The sequence below is a fragment of the Mastomys coucha genome, unplaced genomic scaffold, assembly GCF_008632895.1.
Source record: "Mastomys coucha isolate ucsf_1 unplaced genomic scaffold, UCSF_Mcou_1 pScaffold21, whole genome shotgun sequence".
NCBI lineage: Eukaryota > Metazoa > Chordata > Mammalia > Rodentia > Muridae > Mastomys > Mastomys coucha.
Genome location: NW_022196904.1, coordinates 135,994,470 through 136,014,886, shown reverse-complemented (window position 1 = coordinate 136,014,886; position 20,417 = coordinate 135,994,470). Strand labels below are relative to the sequence as shown.

Here is a 20,417-nt window from a genome sequence, read left to right as displayed (position 1 = left end):
AAAAAAAAAAAAAAAAGAAAGAAAGAAAGAAAGAAAGAAAGAAAGTTGGAGGCCAAGTAGAGACTGATGAGTTTGGAGGATGAGGGAATTCCAGGCGAAAACATCCCTATAAGCCAAACCACGTCTCACTAAGGCTCATTCACTTGGACTTTCTAATTGTTAAAGCTCCTGACTCCAGAGAAAAATAATTCAGTCGAGAACACCGAAGACCAGCACAAGAATATTGGTCTGGAATTCCCTGAAGGTAAGTCTTCAGCTTTGGGGGTAAGCCCTGGACTGAAACCAGAGAAAATCGAATTCATGGCATCCCATCCCACCTTAGCTGTGCTGCTGCCACCTGGGATTTGTTTGCCTTCCACGGGGATTGAGGGGCTTGGAGCAGCAGCAGCATGCATTCCTACTTTAAAGCTACTCGACAGGACAAGAAATTTGTACGTTGTGCACTTTAGCTTTTCCAGAGAAAGTGCATTCATTGACTGATATCCCCAGGGGCCTGCTCAGGAGGAGTCTGCCAAGCAAGACTGTAAATTTGCACCAGAGGGGTTGGGGATGCAGCTCAGTGAGAGTGCTTACTTGCTTGCTCGACAATACCCTAAGTTTGATCCTCCTCCCTGTTTGTTCTTCCACAAGTGGATCTATTACAGATAAGCTAGGATGATTCCCAACCTCCCTGATGCTGCTACCCTTTAATACAATGCCTTATGTTGTGGTGATCTCCAATCATATAATTATCTTCACTGCTACTTCTTAACTGTAATTTTGCCACTGTTATGAACCATAATGTAAGTATCTGATTGAGACCCACAGGTTGAGAACCGCTGAGCTAAAGTATGTTCATGAGTGTCTAATTCTTGCATTTGGGTGGTAGAAGCAAGATGATGATCTGTCTAAGGCTAGCCTGGGTTTCATGAGTCTGTCTAAACATCAACAACAAAAAGCTGCCTCTGTAGCAACTGCCTAGAACAATACCAGAGACTGAGTTACTTACTGCCGGAAGCAAAGCTTGGTTTTAGAGAGGAACTTGGGATACATATCACCTAGTCTGTGCGGAAAGTTAGATGCCCCCTACCATGGGGGAGGGGTGGAGAGCGCTACGGAAAATCAGGCACTGAAATGTTTTCATCGGGAAAGGTAGAGCGGGAGAATTAATTTAGAAGTATGCTCCTGCCTCAACAGTCTCTGTAGCACTGGCACACATCTTCGGGAGCAAGATGAAAAATGTTCTTGTTTTCTCCTAGAATCCATAGGGCAAGCAGAGAACAAGAGGCTTAAGAGGAGCAACCCCAACCAGGGCAGGGAAGAATCGCGTGCTCTGGGCCCAGAAAGGGACCTGAGACCGCCAGAATCCGCCACGCGCGACCGCGAGCCCACCGAGGCCTCCCTCACTGCTAGAGGATCGCAGACCCAAACGGCCCACGGCGGGGCCCAGGCGGCTGTTGCAGCGAACCCTCCGGACAGCCTGGAGGTACCGCAGCGAGCGCAGGGCGGGTGCGGGCCTAAGCTGCGGCCGCCGGGGCCTCACCACCGCCACCTCTGCTCCCGCAGGACTGGTGGCTCCAGGAGGTCTCCAATCTGTCCGAGTGGCTGAGTCCGGGACACCAGGCGTAAGCGCTCGCTGCTGAGACTCCCAGCAAGCCAAGGAAGCCCGGCACACGTGTGTCACGCCTTCTATATTTCAATAAAGCTGTTCCGAGTACACAGTGTCAACTACAGTGCAAGGGGAGGAGCGCCCCGGGGACCCGGCCACTCGCGCCGCCGCCTGACGTCACCCGCGCCGCCGCGTCACTGCTGCGCGCCACGGGTCCGGGCGTGATGGCGGCGCTGGGCGGGGACGGTCTGCGTTTACTGTCCGTGTCGCGGCCGGAGCGACAGCCCGAGTCAGCCGCGCTGAGCGGCCCGGGCCCAGGGCTGTGCTGCTGGGTGTCCGTGTTCTCCTGCTTCAGCCTCGCCTGCTCCTACGTGGGCAGCCTCTACGTGTGGAAGAGCGAGCTGCCCAGGTGCAGGGGATGTGCGCGCGGCCGGAGTCTGCGCCCTCGTGGGGCGGGGCTGTGGGCGGAGCTTGGGCCGGACGGGGGTGGGGCCGCGCTGGCGAGTGGTCGCTGCAGGGCCCCCCCGGAACTTAATGTCCCTTTTCCTAGGGACCACCCCGCTGTTATCAAGCGGCGTTTCACCAGTGTCCTGGTGGTCTCCAGCTTGTCCCCTCTTTGCGTGCTGCTCTGGAGGGAGCTCACTGGCATCCAGGTGCGAAGGAGGCGGGGCACAGGGCAACTAGGGAAAGAATCCAGATTTTTTTTTTTTTTGTGGGAGGGAACATCACTGATGCCCCCTTTCCTGTGGCTCAGCCAGGCACATCACTGCTTACCCTGATGGGCTTCAGGCTGGAGGGCATTTTCCCAGCAGCTCTGCTGCCCCTGCTGCTAACTATGGTGAGTCCTGCCTTATTTTCCCAACTCTGCTGTCACTAGTGTAATGGCATGCCCTTCTTGTGTTCAGCTTTTGGCAGATGGAAGACGGGTATTATGATGTGGCCCTTGAGCCCCTGGTGTCCATGGCTGGGAAATCCTAAAACTCAGGAAACCTGAGGTTTCATGAGTCTGACCAAGGGCACAGGTGTGGGCAAGGTCATTGGATTGAGGTAAAAGGCTTTCATTTTATGTTTTTCTCCCCCAGATCCTTTTCCTGGGTCCACTGATGCAGCTCTCTATGGATTGCACGTGTGACCTGACAGATGGGCTGAAGGTTGTCCTGGGTGAGTCTTCAAGACTGAGGAAAAGGTAGGCACAGGCAGTCCAGAACACTGGGGAAAGGAGTCAGTGAGATGGTGTGATCTGGACTGAAGAGGTGAGATGTCACCTCTCAGGGTGTGCTTCCTCATCAGCAAAATAGAGTCTCTTGCTGGGTACCCTGTGCGTTTATGATACTCAGGGAGGCCTTTCTGGACCCAAAACAGTACTTGATATGGGCCAGACAGCATCCCCAAAGATTGGTCTTGGTTAAATTTGGGTGCCTCTGGAATTTAGTCTGCCTGCCTCATCTACTGCTGCCTTCCCCTACTGCTGTCAGTCATCTCAGACATTGTAATTGGGTCTGATAAGGCTTGTTTCCTTCCCCCATTCTGATTCTCAGGATTTCCTAAACTGAGTTTAGGAACAGAGTCAATCTGTGGGAGAGGGCCCCAGACGTCTCTAGTAACTAGGCACTCATTGCTTATCCTGAATATTTACTTTAGCCCCTCGTTCTTGGGCCCGCTGCCTCACAGACATGCGCTGGCTACGAAACCAAGTTATTGCACCCTTGACAGAGGAGCTGGTGTTCCGGGCTTGTATGCTGCCCATGCTAGCACCATGCACAGGTCTGGGCCCCGCTGTGTTCACCTGCCCACTCTTTTTTGGAGTCGGTGAGTCTAGCCTGCCCAGCAATGATGTTCCCAGCATGAGGGCTAAAAATGGGGCTTTGGGTGAGGGGGGGAGCTAGGTAGAAAGCCAAAGAAATATGATGTGGTTTTCACCTTCCTCCCAGCCCATTTTCACCACATTATTGAGCAGCTGCGCTTCCGCCAAAGCAGTGTGGGAAGTATCTTCTTGTCTGCAGGTGAGGCCTGAAGAGCTGCCCGGGGCAGTCAAGGGTTGGGCTGTTATGTCCCTCATAGACACTCTACAGAAAGGATTGGAGACAGGGAGCTATAAAGTATTGGATGGGGCCCGCTGATTATGGAAGGTGGGGTACAGAGAGCAGCCACTGCCGAGGGGAAAGGGTGGTCTCTGGCTGTGGGATGTGCAGTACTGGGGTAGGGTGGGCATGCAGGTGTGGTCACTCGCAGCCTCCATCTCCAGCGTTCCAGTTCTCCTACACCGCTGTCTTCGGTGCTTATACGGCTTTCCTCTTCATCCGCACAGGTTGGTCCTCGGCCTTTCGTGGGTCTCCAGGGGCCACAGATGTGGGTGGGAGAAGGGGGATACTGTGGATGCAACTGCTTCTACCACATTCGTAAAGACTAAGGCTAAGCCAGGACCCTCAGCTTTTTAAGATCTGAGAGGTGGAAGCAGAGGTTATAACATGGGGGCAGATCCGTGGGGGGGGGGGGTCACTGAGTTCCTGTTCAGGAGACAAGGGTCACTAACTCTAGAAGGGCCAGTGGTGGTGGGCCTGCTTCACATGTTGTACCATCTCCTCTCTCCAGGACACCTGATAGGGCCGGTTCTCTGCCACTCCTTCTGCAACTACATGGGCTTCCCTGCTGTGTGTGCAGCCCTGGAGCATCCACAGAAGTGGCCACTGCTGGCAGGCTATGCCCTTGGTGTGGGACTCTTCCTGCTTCTGCTTCAACCCCTGACAGACCCCAAGCTCTATGGCAGCCTTCCTCTTTGTATGCTTTTGGAACGAACTGGGGCCTCAGAGACCCTACTGTGCTCCTGACCATCGCTCTTGTGTGCACTCCAGTGAACTCTGACGGGCTCTCCAGCCCCTCCTTATCAAGGAATACTGCAAGGGAGGGGCTGGCTGGGGTCCCCGAGATCTCAGGAATTTTTGTAGGGGATTGAAGCCAGAGCTAGTTGAATCCCAGGGACCAAGAGAAAGGAGCAGATATCCAAAGGGTACAGCCCCTCTCGAAGGGCGGGGGAGGGGGGAGGATGAGCAGCAACTGGAAGTGAGGGGACAAGGGCGAATCCTAGGAGCTGTGCACTCCCTGTTTTGGACTGATGCTTCTCTAGCTCCTTTGTGTCCCCCTTCCCCCCTGAAAAGCTGCTCGGGTGGGTTTATTTATAAAACCCCTCCTCTCAACCTCCCAGGGTTTTCTCACTGTCTTTTTGCATCAAGACTTTGTATTGGGATATTAAAGAGATTTAACTTGGGTAACATGGTCTTGGAACTTTGGGGCTCTGCATACTTGGATCTTGGGAAAGACCCAAGACCACACTTGGGACTATGTATACTGCCCACGCTGCCTGGCAGCCCAGATAAGCCTGGCAAGCAGGTCCCAGCAGTAGAAGATAGGAAGGAGCCCTCAGGTGCCAAGGCTGTGGCTTACTTTCCTGAGCTCTGGCAGTTAAGTTAGCATGGGCCAAGTGGAGGCTCATCTCATTGTGGGGCCTGCACCTCTGTTACCAAGGTCAAGGACTACCCACAGCTTTGGCCCAAGCAATGGAGCTTCCAGCCTGTGTCCTGTGAGCTGGCGGAAGGTGGTTCCAGAGCCTCATTCTACACAAGGATATGGGTCCAAGGCCCAAGAGGAAGCTTCTCTCGGGAGTAGAGGCTTCTGATTCTATATGGACTGCTACCCCTCTGCCTCACCCAGTCCCTGAAGGAACCCAGGACAAAGGTCACAGCCCTGAAAATGGCAAGGCGTCTTATCAAGCACCTCCACTCTTCTTACCTGCCCACCACACTTCTAGAATAGTTTGTTTTCCTTTGCCTTTTTAAAAATTTGTGAATATCCTTTTAAGTCTCCTACATTTAAGGTGGTTCTGAAACCAACTCCCTGAAGCTGGTGACTGAGAAAATGGACATGTGGTCATTTACGAGTGACACCCCCCCCCAGGTTGCTTATGACATAGCCGCACTCCTGAAGTCATAACAGGAGTGTCACAGTCGTGCCCTTGTCTCCTCTAGCCTGTGTAGATGAATGCTGGCGGTTGGGAGGTGAGGACGTGGTAGGCGGTGGCTGCTGGAACAAGTACCCTGCTTTACCCAGGTCTAGGAAGTTTAAAGAAAAAAAGCAGGTCTGACCTAGATCCCATGGGAGTTTGAGAGAAATTACACCCACACTGCCACTAGGGTGGGGTAGACTGTACATGACCTAGTGTGGAGGGCAAGGGAAGGCCACTTTTATTGAGCAAATTTCCCAGGACCTGTGAATTAGGTCTTCCCTCTACCCCCAGAGGTAGAACCCCCTAAACCAGCTCCCTCAGGTACAAGGCCACCTACTGTACACATGTAGTCTCCCACGAGGAGCAGACCCTTATTTGGCAAGAGATGAATATGTGAGCAACTGCCTGCCAGTAAGAAAAGGACAAATAGCTGAAGGGAATGGGCGGGCCATCGCAGGTAGTGTGTGTGCTGTCCCATGGGACAGGGCCTCAAGGGCCTGGCCCTCCTACTCTGAGGTACTGGCTGGCCTGGGCCTGCCCCAGCTGCACAGCTTCTGTCGAGAGGCTTGGGGTGGGGTTGGCCAGGCTGCCAGGCTGGAGTAAGATCACTCAATCTCTAGGATGAGGTCATCGCCTTCCAGAGTCATGTCCTTGGTCACGTGAACCTTTCGGATGGTGCCCTCCATGGGCGAAGTCACCACGGTTTCCATCTTCATAGCGCTGAGCACACAGAGGGGCTGGCCCTTAGCCACCTTGGCTCCTGCTGCCACCTTGATGTCTATGACCTTCCCAGGCATAGGGGCCCCAATTTGGCCCTTCACATCCTTCAAAGCCTTGGGATGGAAGTGCATCTCCTGCAAACAGGACAAGAGATGACGTAAGACAGCAGGTCAGGCCCATCCCCACCACCTGCCTGGCTCTGGAGGCACTGTACCTTCATGGCCTGGGTGTCTTTAACCAGAATGGATCGAAGCTGCCCATTGAGTTCAAAGAACACCTGCCTCTGGCCAGCACGGTTCAGGTCGCTGACAGCCAGGGCTTTGATGTGCAGGGTCTTGCCCCGTTCCAGCTCAACCTGCAGATAAGACAGGAGACAGCTGGGGAGGAAGTCATGACCACAGGCCTTGGATCCCATTTCTCACATGTGAGGAAAGCCCAGCCTCTGGTCACACAGGACCATTTCTGCTCTACAGTAACAAAGCTGTGACTAGTGTATTGGGAGCTGTATGGCAGGGCATACAGCTGTAGGCCCTGGGGCTGAATGCAGACAAACCCAAGAACCACTGACCTCAAATTCCTCTGCAATTTTGGGTCCTTGAAGAAAGAGACGAGTATTAAGGCTATCCAGGGGGCCAAAGGTAGCTGTGAAGTCTTTGAATTGAGCAAAGACATCAGGGTACATGGCTGCAGAGAGAACATCCTCTGGGGTCACCTCCTCCCCATGCCTATCAATCAGGTCCTTCTCCAGCTCCTTCAGATTCAGGGGAGGGAGGGAGGCTCCAGGCCGCCCCTCTATTCTTGGCAGGTCCTTTAGCACCTGAGGAACAAGCAGAGGGTCAGGCCAGGTTCTTGTACTCAGCCCCTGTCTCATCATGATGTACCTTCCCTACCTTGGAGCGAAAGGGCTCAGGGAAACCCCCATGAGGAATGCCAATGTAACCCTGCAGGAATTCCACCACAGAGCGAGGGAAGGACAGCTCTTCTGCCTGAGCTTCTGCCTCTGCCCGGCTCAACCCATTCTGCACCATAAACTGGGCCAGGTCTCCCACAATCTTGGAGGATGGTGTCACCTGAAGAGAAAAGATCTCTGGTAATAAGGATGCTAGGCCCAGAGGCAGGAGCATAGTGTGCAGGGCCATTAGATAAGAGACCTTGCTCACCTTGATGAGGTCCCCCAGCATCTGGTTAGCCTCCACATAGGCCTTCTTGACCTCCTTGAACTTGGAGCCAAGTCCCATGCTGTGGGCCTGGAAGTGTAGGTTGGTGTATTGCCCCCCTGGGATCTCATTCTCATACACGTCTGAGTTGCCAGATTTCATAGTAGCAGTGCAATCAAAGGCTGCGTACAGTCCCCGAGCTCCTTCCCAGTACTCACTGTAGTCAAATACACGCTCCAGGGGTACCTCTGCGGGGAAGCTAGAGTCAGGAAAGCTTGACAATGTGCCAGTACTCCCAGGAGTACTTTCCAGAACTCAGTGTTAGCTCAGATCCCATCTCAAATTTGGGTGGGAGGATGAGGTGGCCAAGCCATTGTGATGCATCTGAATCCCAGGCTCTGCTGGGATTATTCATGACTTTAGAAGGGGCATGGCCATGACTTGTTACTCTATCCTACCTGTGTCCAGAGGAGTCCCTTTGGTACAGGCCACCAGGGCCCCCATGCTTGGCTGTGAGGTCATCCCAGACATGGAGTCTACTGCCACATCCACAACATCAGCCCCAGCTTGTGCACAGGCCAACATGGCTGCCACACCTGCCCCTGATGTATCATGAGTATGGATGTGCAGTGGGAGGTCAGGGAATCGGTCCCGGAGGGAGCTGACCAGCATGGTGCAGGCTGCAGGCTTCAGCAGGCCCGCCATGTCCTGAAAAAGTGAAGAGGAGAAGAAATTATGGTAAAGGAGGGACCTGATGTGTTCCTGTATTGCAGGCCATAATGGGTGAGAGGAATAGATGGGCAAAAGGCCCTGGCACCTTAATGCACAGGATGTGAGTGCCAGCTCGCACCAGTTCTTCAGCTAAGCCCATGTAGTACTCCAGTGAGTATTTGGTGCGACTAGGGTCAGCCACGTCGCCTGTGTATGAGATGGCGGCCTCCACCACACCCCCAGCACTGCCTGCTGCTTCCATGCCCAGAAGCATGTTTGGCAAGTAGTTGAGGGAGTCGAAGACTCGGAAGACATCCATACCATTCTCCTTGGCTACCTCACAGAACCTGGCAGATGAGAAAAATAGGTGGATTCTTCCTGACTCTCTGTACTTCCTTCTCTAGGTCCTGGCCCCTAGGGAACGATGTCTGACCTGGCAGGGGCGTGGGTATTTCAAATTGTGAACAAGGCCTTTTCCAGGCCAACCTGGGCCAAGTGACTGACACTAGCAGAGCCATCCAGCCTCACTGAGCCTGGAGGATTGGTAAGATTCTTAGCAAGGGAGGGAAGCTGAGGAGGCGTACACTGAGCAGAGCCCTCGGGCCCAGGTCCAACTCCAGCTCCATGCTGTGGTTCCTGGGACAAGGCATCTCCCTCAATGTCTGCTGCCACAGAGATCCTGATTGCTCTGCCTCTGAAACTCTGTTTGGTCCCCATAGGATAAAGTCAAAGACTCTATGGAGCCCACTGTTGTGTGGTCCCAGTAGACCCAGGCTTACTTGAAGACCACATTGTCAGGGTAGTTGGTGTAGCCCACAGCATTGGCCCCCCTCAGTAGCATCTGGAACGGGATGTTGGGGATAAGCTCCCGGAGCTCCTGGAGCCGCCTCCAGGGGCACTCATACAAGAAGCGCATGGCAACGTCAAATGTGGCTCCTCCCCAGTTCTCCAGGCTGAAGAGCTTGTTGAAGTTGTGGGCAACATAGGGCGCAATCTTTTTGAGATCATGTGTGCGCACTCTAGTGGCCAGTAATGACTGGTGGGCATCCCGGAAGGTTGTGTCCATCAGCAGCAGCCCCTGGTGATTCCGCACAGCTCGGGCAAAGCCCTCTGGCCCTTCTCGCAGAAGGATGTCTCTGAAACCAGCTGGAGGTGGGCCTAGGGTAGACAAGAACATCAATGCCTATCCTACAGCAAGCAACCTCCCACTATCCCTTTGAGCTGTTAAAAATGGATCTCAACCTACCTATGGGCACCACAGGAACAACAGGGTCCACAGGACTGGGACTGACCTTGACAGGGATTGGAGTGGTAGGGCCATTCACCATGACATGTCCTGGGAGAAAGTGGGCACTGGGTCAAGACAGGCTGGTCATTGGAAGAGTCAGGGGCAGCAGTGTGAGCATGTAGGCTCTGGGAAGGGGACTTTCTCCAGGACACCTGGGCCTCTTGGCTCTAGGCAGTGGAAACCTATTAAGGGGCATATGGACAGAAAGGAGGGTACAGGACCTTAACAAGGGCATGGCTACAGGGTGGGAGATAAGAAAAAGTCAGGAGGGAAGAGAAGGGCAGTGCAGACAGACCGAGATAATGTAGCAACTTCTGGGCCCGGTTCTGTGCAGGCCGAAGCTGGAACAGCTCAGGGTTCTCATCGATGAACTGGGTGTCCACAGTGCCTGCCAGGAACTGCTGGTTATTGAGCACATTCTGCAGGAAGGGGATGTTGGTCTGCAAGACAGAGGTGGAGGGGTCATTAGGCAGCTTAAGGGAGGGAACGGAGACTACAGGTACTCCTCTGGAGCATTCTGTAGCTTCCCCCATCTCAGCAGCATTCTGGCAAACCCTGAAGTTGCCAGAGGCTAGATGCACACCTTCCATTTTTGCTTACCCCAGAACGTATGCCAGTGCCATCCCCTCTCAATTGAGTCCACACACTAAGATCTAACACCTCCCATAGCCTAGAACCTAGCCCCTGGAGTAGCACACAGGCCACCCTTAACCCCTGCCAGCCTCGCTTCTTGAACACAATTTCATGAGATCACCTCTTGCTAATTCTAAAGGCATCCTCCCATCTTTTTGCTAACAGCTTCCACCTAGACACTCTTCTTACATGCTACTGTCCTTAGGATACGCTGATCAGGATGCTGCTCCTGTGATAGCCTCTGTCTCCAGAACCAAGTGGAGCAGTCTCCAGGATATCCACACTCCCCGTGGAGCTCATCAAGCCCTGCATTCCATGCTCCCAGACTATCTGCTAGATGGATACCTTGCCCTCTACCCTGCCTACCCATCTTTTCCTGTGTGACTGGGCATGCTGGACCCCTATCCCATGACAGATCCTGGACTCTTAATCTCTTCTGCTCAGTCCACACATTTCCCCCAAGCTGCCTCAACAGTCACCCTTGCCCAACAGATTGGACAAGAGTGGTGCCTTGCCCACCAGCTTCTGATAGGGAGTCATTAATGATTACAAAGCAGGGCCCAGCTATTGGTGCCTTGCAGCCTTGCAGCTGCGTGTCTCCTGGAAACTTGCCCATGCACCGTCCCACAAAATGGACCAAAGCGTGCCACTTAATTGTTAAACCATCTGAAGAACTCAGAGCTGCGTAAAGATGAGAAGGATCCTGCCCTTTGCTACTACTGGACCTACCATCACTGCCTCTACTGGAAAGCTCCATGGTGGTAGGAACAGGGCCAGGAACAACCACCTGGCTCCCACAACAGGGTAACACATGGCAGATACTAGAATACGTGTACCTTTAGAGTGAATGGAAACTCCAGGGGAAGAAAAGAAGTATCTGGCACCAGCTCATATCACAGATGACTGGACTAAAGATCCAAATTATTTTTGCAACAGCCGGGGTGTCCCAGCAACAAGCCAAGCAGTGGCTTCCAGCTGCAAGGACTTAAGTCCCTCAAGCTGCAGGGTTTCCTTAGGTGTGAATAGTACAGGCAATTAACAGCCCTGGGTCTCCATGAGAAAACCGTTCCTGTAGTTAAGTAACTTGTTCAAGGCTGTGCAGCTGTACCAGGCAGGACTAAAATCCAATCTCTTTCTCCCCCAGTTCCTGCCACCCACGCACTCCTTAGATTCAGGTATGGAGGGAGGGGAATAGGAAGAAGGGTCCAGGTTGCCTGGGATCAGAAGATGCCCCGCAGGAGATGGTAACTTCCCATCCCAACCAAGTGAAACCACTCCTGGGAGACAAACAAGATACCCGACTTGGTTCTGAGGCCACCTCGCGTTTTGGACCGTTCGGACCACACTCCCTCCTCCCTAGGAGGAGGCCCCTCTAGGAGAGGGGAGGCGGAGCTATGGCACGGAGAGAACCACTGACGCACAGCTTCAAACAGCGTGCCACAGCCAGCCTGCTGGGAAAGCGCGCAGCACAGACCAATCCAGCCGGAGGCGGAGGCCGGTTGGCTGGGGAGCGCCTGGCAGGGCGGGAGGGAGATCGAGCAGAGGAGGGAGGGGCGCGGTGGGGCGGGGCACGACGCCAGTCCCGTGGCCAAGCCCTCAGGCCCCACCCGCAGAAGCCCTGTTGGGGGCGCCACCCCAGGCCCCCACCCCCCAGGGCCCGGGCCCTGTGGGGGATTCTTCACGTGACGCGGTGATGCAGAACGGTTGTGACCTTCAGTGTGTGTCTGCGAACGCGGGGGTCCCAGTAACAGTGCGGGTTTGCACCCGGCCCTGCCCGTGGGTGCGGGGACGTGTGGGTGTGTGGGCATATGTGGGCGTGTTGGGGAGGGTGCCCAGAGACATGTGACAAAGACTCGTCTCTGGGAGATGGTAAAGGGGCCTAGAGCTGGCGCTTTGTCTGGTTGTCTGCAGAGCCGCGGCGCCCGCCTGAGCTGTTGCAGGATGCTTGGGCGCCAGGGTGGCAGAGGGCGCGCGCGCCCGTGCCAGGGTGAGTGCGCTGCGGCAGCGCCGTGGGGCAGCGCGGAGGGCTTGGCCGGGCCTCGGGCGTGACTGGGCGCCACCCGTGGGCGCTGCAGTGGCCGCGTGTCCCCGTGACCTCCGGAGCCCGGCTGGGGCCCGGGTGGATCCCTGTGCCCCTCCCGGTCCACCCTCCACGTGCGTGTTCGCGGCGCGCGCGTCCGACAGCGCGCACCCGCCTGCCTGTCGCCGCCGCCGCCACCGCGAACGGCGGGGAGAAAAGGTGCCGGGAGCCGAGAGAGCCGGGGCCCAGGGCCCGAGCGCCATGGGCCGGAGGGCGCGCGGCTGGCGGGCCGGGCCTCGCCCCCGCGAGAGAGCGGCCTGGAGTCGGCAGGGGCCGGCTGGGTCCGCGGGGAGGCCAGCCCGCGCCCCCTGAGCGACGGACACCAGGTGAGCCCCCCTCCCCCGCCCCGACCGAGCTCAGAGGGAGGCCCGCCCGGGGAGGAGCCACAGTTCACGCCAGGGATTTGGGGGACGCCATCCTCAGCCACCAAGGGGAAGGCAGGGAGGGGGGAGGGGGCTGGCCATTCCTGAGGATGCTAGAAGGAAGTTCCCGGACCCTCCCTGCTCTTGGCCCTCCTCCACTTCCTGCCTCCTGCCTCACCTTGTTCCCAGTACCTGGACTCCCTTCAACTGCTTGGGAAATGTGACCTTTACTCTGGGGGGGCCTTAGTCTGCAGCCCCAGCCATCTTTTCTCCCTGGGGTCCTCTGTGAGCCTCTTACTCAAACCTTCCCCAGTTCAGATTCTGGAAACTGGTTCCTGGGACTGTGCCCTGGGCACAAGTGGGCACTTGCCCTAGCCCCACCTGTGCCTGGGGCTGCGGCCCTTTCCCACAGGGCACTCACCATGGCCCCGCCGCTCCTATTGCTGCTGCTGGCCAGTGGAGCTGCTGCCTGCCCGCTACCGTGTGTGTGCCAGAACCTGTCGGAGTCGCTCAGCACCCTTTGTGCCCACCGAGGCCTGCTGTTTGTGCCACCCAACGTGGACAGGCGCACAGTTGAACTGCGCCTGGCTGACAACTTCATCCAGGCCCTGGGACCACCTGACTTCCGCAACATGACAGGGCTGGTGGACCTAACATTGTCTCGAAATGCCATCACCCGCATTGGGGCTCGCTCCTTTGGGGACCTGGAGAGCCTGCGCTCCTTGCACCTGGATGGCAACAGGCTGGTGGAGCTGGGCAGCAGCAGCCTACGGGGTCCTGTAAACCTCCAGCATCTCATTCTTAGTGGCAATCAACTGGGCCGAATTGCTCCTGGGGCCTTTGATGACTTCCTTGACAGTCTGGAGGACCTGGATGTGTCCTATAACAATCTCCGGCAGGTTCCCTGGGCTGGAATAGGCTCCATGCCTGCCCTGCATACGCTTAACCTGGACCATAACCTCATCGATGCACTACCCCCAGGTGTCTTTGCTCAGCTTAGCCAGCTCTCCCGCCTTGACCTCACCTCCAACCGCCTGGCCACCCTGGCACCTGACCCACTCTTCTCCCGAGGTCGGGATGCTGAGGCCTCACCTTCCCCCCTGGTGCTGAGTTTCAGCGGGAACCCACTGCACTGCAACTGTGAGCTGCTGTGGCTGCGGCGGCTGGCCCGGCCTGATGACCTGGAAACCTGCGCTTCTCCACCAACCCTGGCAGGCCGCTACTTCTGGGCAGTACCTGAGGGAGAGTTCTCCTGTGAGCCTCCGCTGATTGCCCGACACACACAGCGCCTATGGGTGCTAGAGGGCCAGCGGGCCACTCTACGGTGCAGGGCCCTTGGTGACCCTATACCTACCATGCACTGGGTTGGCCCTGATGACAGGCTGGTTGGCAACTCTTCTCGAGCCTGGGCTTTCCCCAATGGGACCCTGGAGATTGGGGTGACAGGCGCTGGAGATGCAGGAGCCTATACCTGCATTGCCACCAACCCTGCTGGTGAGGCCACAGCCCGAGTGGAGCTCCGGGTACTGGCCTTGCCCCATGGTGGGAACACCAGTGCTGAGGGGGGCCGTCCTGGGCCTTCAGACATTGCTGCTTCTGCTAGAACTGCTGCTGAAGGCGAGGGAACTTTAGAATCTGAACCAGCTGTGCAAGTGACAGAGGTGACTGCCACCTCTGGCCTGGTGAGCTGGGGCCCAGGGCGGCCAGCTGACCCAGTGTGGATGTTCCAAATCCAGTACAACAGCAGCGAGGATGAGACCCTCATCTACCGGTGAGGATGGGCCTTGCACACGCCCTTCAGCCTGCCTTGTTCACTGCGCCTCCCTCCCTGCTGTCCCTGTTTCCCCTCCAGGCCTGTGCCTGCTCCTCTACTTCTAAACTCTTGGAGCATGGCTGAGGCAGAGGAACATGGCTGCTTTTATAAGGGGTCTCAGGGAAGGCTGTATGTGCCAGCCTTCCTGACCAGCAGTCATAGTCACAGCTTGGTGTCTGCTAAAGCACCTGGCCTCACCCCCAGGGATTTGCCTCTGCTTGGTTCCATTCCCCACCCCCAACTCCTGTTACCTGAGGGCTGTGTCAGTGCACTCGCCAGTCTCTGCCCTGGCACTGTTCTGCATATGGATGCCTGTCATTGTTTCTGCTTTCCAGAGGGAGCACAGGCCTGTGTGTGTTGACAGGGCCTTATAGGCCTGAGGGGCTGTCCAGGGCAAACCTGAAAGATGGGAATGGGGGCTGTACCCCACCCTGGGGCTCTGACCACCTGCCTGCCCTTGCCTGCAGGATTGTACCAGCCTCCAGCCACCACTTCCTGCTGAAGCACCTGGTTCCTGGTGCTGACTACGACCTCTGCCTGCTGGCCCTGTCACCTGCTGCTGGGCCCTCCGACCTCACGGCCACTAGACTGCTGGGCTGTGCCCACTTCTCTACGTTACCAGCCACCCCCCTGTGCCATGCCCTACAGGCCCATGTGCTGGGCGGGACCCTGACTGTGGCAGTAGGGGGCGTCCTAGTGGCTGCCTTACTGGTCTTCACTGTGGCCTTGCTGGTTCGGGGCCGGGGAGCTGGGAATGGCCGCCTCCCACTCAAACTCAGCCATGTCCAATCCCAGACCAACGGTGGCACCAGCCCCATGCCCAAGAGCCACCCACCACGGAGCCCTCCACCCCGTCCCCAGCGCAGCTGCTCCCTGGACCTAGGAGACACCGGTGGATGCTACGGGTATGCCAGGCGCCTGGGAGGAGCCTGGGCTCGGCGGAGCCACTCTGTACATGGGGGGCTGCTGGGAGCTGGGTGTCGGGGCGTGGGGGGCAGTGCAGAGCGGCTGGAGGAGAGCGTGGTGTGACAGAAAGGGCAGCCTCTCGTGTGCCCTGAGGAAGGAGCAGTGCCACTGTTGGGCCCAGGTGGCAGCACCCAGCCTGGGTGGGCAGCACGGCCCTGGGTCCCACTCTGCTTTTTATCCTCAGTACCTCAGGCCCCCATGTACTTGGTGGGACAGCAAACCCTTTCCTTGGTTTTGGCCTCCAGACTAAAGGGACAGGTCCCACCAACAGGTGCTCAGAGCCACCAAGGCAGGGACTGCAGCCACCAAGAGGGAGTCTTGTTTCTATTTATAATAAAATTGTTGGGGACACTTCAGTGTTGGTCTTTGGTCTCATCCTGCTTGGTCCCTGGGAGGGATGGAGGCAGGCTGTTAGGGTGCATGGATGAGTGTGGGTATCAAGGTTAAAGCTGCCAGGCCCAGCAGAGGTGGCTCTCATAGCCCAAGACTCCCAGCTAATCTATGGTAAGGCCGGGGTAGCAGTCAAGAGTTGGGGTCTGGTGTCTGCTGGCCCTGACAGAAGGCAGGCATCAATCTAGGACCCTCTGGAAGGTCCTGTGCTTCCCTGGGCCTGAGGAAGATGGCTGTTCTAAGATTATGCAGCTCTGTGTTGAGCTTTCTAGGAAAGCTGACTTCATCCAGCTGAGGAGGTGAGTGCACAGCCTCTTCTCTGCTCTGATGCCTGGCTGGGCCCCACAGCCTCCTGATAATGAGCTGAGCACACCTGTGGACCCACAGTGCTCAGATGAGTCCTGCATGGGCACCCAGTTGCTTAGTGAAAGTGCAGAAGTAGATATTGGCAGACAAGCAGCTTGAGCAGCATTCTACTGTGTTCACAACTGCAGCCAAGCTCTCACCCAACCTCCTGGCACCATAACAAACCTGTGTGTGGCCTAGAGAAATGCTTGAGGGGAATAAGCAATAGTTGGGACATGAAGGAGAGGGTAGACACAGGGTAGGATGTGTGCAGGAAGGGGACAGAGAGGCCCCAAATCTATAGTCATGAATCCTACTGTCCCTGTTCTCACGACTGGAAGAGGATGCTGGGATCTTGAACTCACTGTGATATAGGACAGGTGTGTAAGGTTGTATGGCTCAGGGTACCTGGCACGAAGGGTGGAAAAACTAATCAGAGTATTGGCACAACCTCAAACCAGGGGACAGCCCAGTGCATACCCCACAACCCCTCCCATCCCTCAGCCAGAGGAAAGCTAGGCCTGGAGCATAAGGCCGTGAGTCTAGGAAGTGAGGAGCTGGTTTTACAGCATAATTCTGTCCCCAAGGCAAGAGAAGGACCCCAACAGAGCCTGTGAGCTCCAAATACCAGAAGGAAGGCCTTAGCATCTAGGAACCCACTATTTTCCCCAAGATTGGCTGTGGGAGATAGGCTTCTCTGCCCTACCCCACAGGACAGGCTCAAATCCTTCCTCCCACAAAGTTTTCCAAAAAGCCTTTGAGTCCACTATGGTCACTGACAGAACCTGTGATCAGAGAGGAAAATGACTGTAGCCACTATGGGGACAGCACTGGCACAGTGGGCCCATGAGCCTCCAAGCTTCAACAAGAATAGAGGACTGGAAGAGGTCAGCACGCAGCACTGCCCACACAGCCAGAGCACCCCTAGGAGCCTCTGGAAGAGGAGGGAAGAACTCAACAGGGGCTGCGGGCCTAAGCCTATACCTAGGTGTGCCCATAGGATACTTCAAAGGACAAAGAACAGAACAGCATTTCTTGGCTGTGAATTTGTCTGTAGCTGCAGAAACTAGTTACAAAAGTAGCCCAACAAGGAAGCAATAGGCACTATGAGGTGCTGTTGCCTTACAGAGACCTAACCACTGTGGCCAGAGCCCTGACCCTCATCATATGCTTCTTGGCTACTCTGAAGCGCCTGCCACTCTAGATGCCAGGAAGCCAGGAGAGCTGGGAGCTGGCAGAGGGTCTGAGCTTATTCGTCAGGGCTAGAGCTCTCACCCAGGGATCCATACTTAGACAGAGACCCAGCAGGGCCCTGGCACCAGCAGCCTGAGTCCAGCCAGGAGAGATTACTGTGCCACTGAGACTGAGAGCCACCTTAATAAAAGTAAAACAAGAACAAGACACCACACCTGCCCCTCTGCAACATGCAACCAAAAGGGCCCACTGTGGGCAAAGGCGGGGAAGGCACAACCTCTCACCTTTACACCTCGAACCCGGAACTCAGCCAGGGCTCTGCTCATCTTGGTGGCAGCTGTGGGGTGGTCTTTGCCATGGGCAATGACTTTGACGAGCAGAGAGTCATAGTGGGGTGATATGACAGCCCCCTGGAATGCAGAGGCATTGTCCAGGCGGATGCCCATGCCCTCACCACTCCGGAAAACCTGTCGCCAGAAGGAAACACAAGTCAGCAGTTGGGATGGGAACTGGGGCCGAGGGCTGAGCTCAAGGGCACCCATTACTGACCAGGCAAGTTTCTTTCTATGTCTGCCAGCAGACCCAGGCTCCAACCCTTCTGAGTCCTACGCATTCGCTCTTGAATTGCAGCAAGGAGGGGACAAGGGAGGAATACCCTGCCAGGCTTCCAGATCAGCCCGGTTAGCAGCCTAGGTAGGAGGGACCAGAACCCAACCTTTCACCACCTGCCTGTCCACCCTCCCTCCTTGGAGGCACACCCTGTGGCACCATGGTTTCAGGAGCAGCATGCACAGCAGCTCACTGGAGAAGCAGCAGCTAAAACGAAGTCCCTGCCCACATGGCGCTGGGTCAGACACAGAAGTGCACAGGCCGCAGGCCACTAGCAAGGAAAGGAGATGGGCAGGCTGGCCCAGGAAGGACTCAGCTGCTTAGGTTTCTTTTTGTTTTTGAGACAGACCAGCCTTACAATGTAGCCGAGGCTGGCCTTGAACTCATGCTGACCCTCCTGCTTCAACCCAAGTGCTGAAATTGTACCACCACACCCAGCTTGTTTTTTTTGTTTGGTTTTTCAGTTTTTTGATGCTGCTGTTGTTAGTGGTGGTGTTTAATGTAGAGGAAGGGGAAGCTTCAGATCTATCACACTCCCTCTTCCTAAAGGAGAGGGTGGGAGAAAGAGCAGAGAGGGAGGGGAGAAGACATGGAAGTGAAACATGCACAATGAAGGAAATGCATCCGGCTCATCCAGGGAGCGGGAGAGGCAAAGAGAAGGGGAAATAGCAGACATAGATGGACGGTAAGGGGTTGGGTGTCTGGGCTAACTTACATTTGCACACACAGGTGAGTGCTCATGACAGGCATGGGGCAGGTGGGGAATCTGAAGTTCACGGAGAAAGTGAGGGAGAGAAGTCCAGAGGGACTGGACTGGGGACACCCTCAGCATCTACCCTTCTGCTGCTAAGGGCACAAGCTGTGTTCAGTAAGGAACTTCATGCAATATTTAAGGGTGGACACTCAACTCTGTGCAGGAACTACCAGCTAAAAATACCCTGTGGTGACCATCGAAAGCCAGCCCCTGGCTGTGGAGGTGGAGGTGGAGAGGAACGGTAGCGCAGCAGCTGGCAGCTGAACCCTGGTGTGTCAGCTGCCCCTCCCAGCCAAGGGCAGAAGAGCCAGGGCTATAGGGCAGCACCAACCCAACGCTGTCCCACCTAGGGACTCAGAAATGAATGCAGGTGGTCAGCTATAGTAGCTCTTGGGACCTCAAGGTCATCAGAACTGACCAAGCACCCCGACTCTGCCCCATACTTAACCATACTACTTTTGGACGTTTTTGCAATTCTGACATCTAGTTTACGCTCATATTTGGCATCCTTGTATCCTGGACACCAGTGCCAACCCTGACAGCTTCTAACATCCTGCATCCTCCGACCAGTAGACAGTGCTACTGACATGCAAGGTGAGTGAACAGGCTAGAGCCATAGACAGGGAACGCAAGGGACAGAGGCAGCTGAGCTCAAATGCTCTAATACTGACAAGGAAATGGGCTTCTCAGTCTCTCAGTGCTCCCCACTGAAGGGCTCCTTTGTTTCTCCAAAGGGGATTGCTGCTTCACTTACTCTGCCACAGAGACCCCAACAGAGTCTCCTACAAGGTCCTGCCTCGCCAGCTACCCCTCACCTCTGACAGAAGGCAGGGTAGAGATCAGCCACTCTGGGTTTGTCACAGTGAGGCTTTGGGTTCCTAGGGCATCAGGACCAAAGCATTACATGTGAGGGCCCACAACAATCCCCTAAGCTGGTCTGTCCCCATTCCCAGGTGATCTGCTGGCTTTCTGCTAGGTTTCTGTGGAATGTTCTTCCCTTACTCTAGGACAGAACTGGGTTCCCATGTATTCTAAGCCAGCTGCAACTGGTCCCCTTGGTGATTATCTGGGCACCATGAAGAAGCAGCGAAGACTCTCAGCCTAGGCTGGAGCTAGTGTCACACTTGAAATGTCACCTACCTCAATGCGGCCAGTGTCTGGCTGGAAGCTGCGTGCAGGGTCCTCAGTGGTGACCCGACACTGAATGGCACAACCATTGATGCGGATGTTCTCCTGCCGCAGGCCCAGGTCAGGCAGGCTCCGGCCTTCAGACACATGGATCTGAGCATGGACCAGGTCCACACTGCAAATGCGGACACCAGGGAAGGAGGAAAATGAGGTGAGGCATGGAGGCGGGGGTCTATGATTCACAGGGCCAATGCTGCTGCACCCTCTTCTTAGCCCAAGCAGCCTGGAGCCCTCTGTCTGATGGCCCCACAGCCTGCGCTGCTTTCTCCGGTGAGTCTAGAAGACAGTCTCTACCTGCCCTTCACCCTCCTGACAGCCCCTTCCAACAGTCTGTCCTGTTTGCCCTGTCCTAAGGTCTGCAGACTCTTGACTCCCTGTGACACCAAAACTGGAAGTATAGGTAGAGGTTACTGTCACAGGGTTGGGACACTCACTCTTGGAGCATGGGTGCTACACTGTGTGTGCAGGCAGACTGCCAAATAGGAATCACAAGAGCAGGTATGTCAGTACGTGTCTGTAATCTCAGTATTGATAGGTACAGGCAGGAAGATTAGGAGTCCAAGATAACCCGTGGCTATTTAACAAGCTTGAGGCCAGTGTGGGCCCCATGAGACCCTTA

The 20,417-nt window shown here is 55.8% G+C and overlaps 4 protein-coding genes across 14 annotated transcripts in view; 3 read left to right on the top strand and 1 right to left on the bottom strand.

The window, feature by feature from the left end:
* The window catches only part of CUNH11orf80 (chromosome unknown C11orf80 homolog), a 78,841-nt gene extending 77,145 nt beyond the window's left edge, over positions 1-1,696 (top strand). The window contains 2 exon segments of the mRNA XM_031389190.1: positions 166-244; positions 1,239-1,696. Of these exon segments, the coding sequence (XP_031245050.1) occupies positions 166-244; positions 1,239-1,588 (429 nt within the window). The 3' untranslated portion in view covers positions 1,589-1,696.
* An 89-nt stretch (positions 1,697-1,785) lies between these two features.
* On the top strand, positions 1,786-5,435 carry Rce1 (Ras converting CAAX endopeptidase 1). Of its 5 annotated transcripts, none has more exons than XM_031389194.1 (8): positions 1,786-1,997; positions 2,139-2,241; positions 2,343-2,426; positions 2,671-2,749; positions 3,230-3,397; positions 3,520-3,591; positions 3,834-3,896; positions 4,181-5,435. In XM_031389194.1, exons 1-8 carry the CDS (start codon positions 1,813-1,815, stop codon positions 4,414-4,416), a joined length of 990 nt encoding a protein of 329 aa, XP_031245054.1. In that variant the 5' UTR covers positions 1,786-1,812; the 3' UTR covers positions 4,417-5,435. The 5 variants fall into 5 exon arrangements, with proteins under 5 accessions (XP_031245054.1, XP_031245057.1, XP_031245055.1 ...); XM_031389197.1 differs by having other exon boundaries at positions 1,791-1,997; positions 2,347-2,426; XM_031389195.1 differs by having other exon boundaries at positions 1,792-1,997; positions 3,260-3,397.
* A 368-nt stretch (positions 5,436-5,803) lies between these two features.
* Positions 5,804-20,417, bottom strand: part of Pc (pyruvate carboxylase) — a 106,332-nt gene continuing 91,718 nt past the window's right edge. For all 5 annotated transcript variants that reach the window (XM_031389185.1, XM_031389186.1, XM_031389188.1 and 2 more), the window contains 12 exons: positions 19,751-19,913; positions 17,532-17,714; positions 9,760-9,904; positions 9,423-9,512; positions 8,956-9,334; positions 8,283-8,523; positions 7,924-8,173; positions 7,469-7,713; positions 7,199-7,378; positions 6,877-7,125; positions 6,523-6,663; positions 5,804-6,442 (listed from right to left, as the gene is read on the bottom strand). In XM_031389185.1, coding sequence (XP_031245045.1) covers positions 6,194-6,442; positions 6,523-6,663; positions 6,877-7,125; positions 7,199-7,378; positions 7,469-7,713; positions 7,924-8,173; positions 8,283-8,523; positions 8,956-9,334; positions 9,423-9,512; positions 9,760-9,904; positions 17,532-17,714; positions 19,751-19,913 — 2,515 coding nt within the window. In that variant the 3' untranslated portion in view covers positions 5,804-6,193. The remainder of the gene's footprint in view (positions 6,443-6,522; positions 6,664-6,876; positions 7,126-7,198; positions 7,379-7,468; positions 7,714-7,923; positions 8,174-8,282; positions 8,524-8,955; positions 9,335-9,422; positions 9,513-9,759; positions 9,905-17,531; positions 17,715-19,750; positions 19,914-20,417) is intronic.
* Lrfn4 (leucine rich repeat and fibronectin type III domain containing 4) lies at positions 11,595-15,674 on the top strand. Of its 3 annotated transcripts, none has more exons than XM_031389191.1 (3): positions 11,595-12,503; positions 12,952-14,310; positions 14,820-15,674. In XM_031389191.1, exons 2-3 carry the CDS (start codon positions 12,962-12,964, stop codon positions 15,379-15,381), a joined length of 1,911 nt encoding a protein of 636 aa, XP_031245051.1. In that variant the 5' UTR covers positions 11,595-12,503; positions 12,952-12,961; the 3' UTR covers positions 15,382-15,674. The 3 variants fall into 3 exon arrangements, with proteins under 3 accessions (XP_031245051.1, XP_031245053.1, XP_031245052.1); XM_031389193.1 differs by lacking the exon at positions 11,595-12,503 and adding an exon at positions 12,522-12,873 and having other exon boundaries at positions 12,926-14,310; XM_031389192.1 differs by lacking the exon at positions 11,595-12,503 and having other exon boundaries at positions 12,522-14,310.

Coding starts and splice junctions, on each gene's coding strand:
- Rce1 (XM_031389199.1), top strand. CDS start 1,813: ATGGCGGCGCTGGGCGGGGACGGTCTGCGTTTACTGTCCGTGTCGCGG. Junction 2,427..2,670: donor TGCCCCTGCTGCTAACTATG/GTGAGTCCTGCC, acceptor TTTCTCCCCCAG/ATCCTTTTCCTGGGTCCACT. Junction 3,398..3,519: donor CCCACTCTTTTTTGGAGTCG/GTGAGTCTAGCC, acceptor CCTTCCTCCCAG/CCCATTTTCACCACATTATT.
- Lrfn4 (XM_031389191.1), top strand. CDS start 12,962: ATGGCCCCGCCGCTCCTATTGCTGCTGCTGGCCAGTGGAGCTGCTGCC. Junction 14,311..14,819: donor GATGAGACCCTCATCTACCG/GTGAGGATGGGC, acceptor CCTTGCCTGCAG/GATTGTACCAGCCTCCAGCC.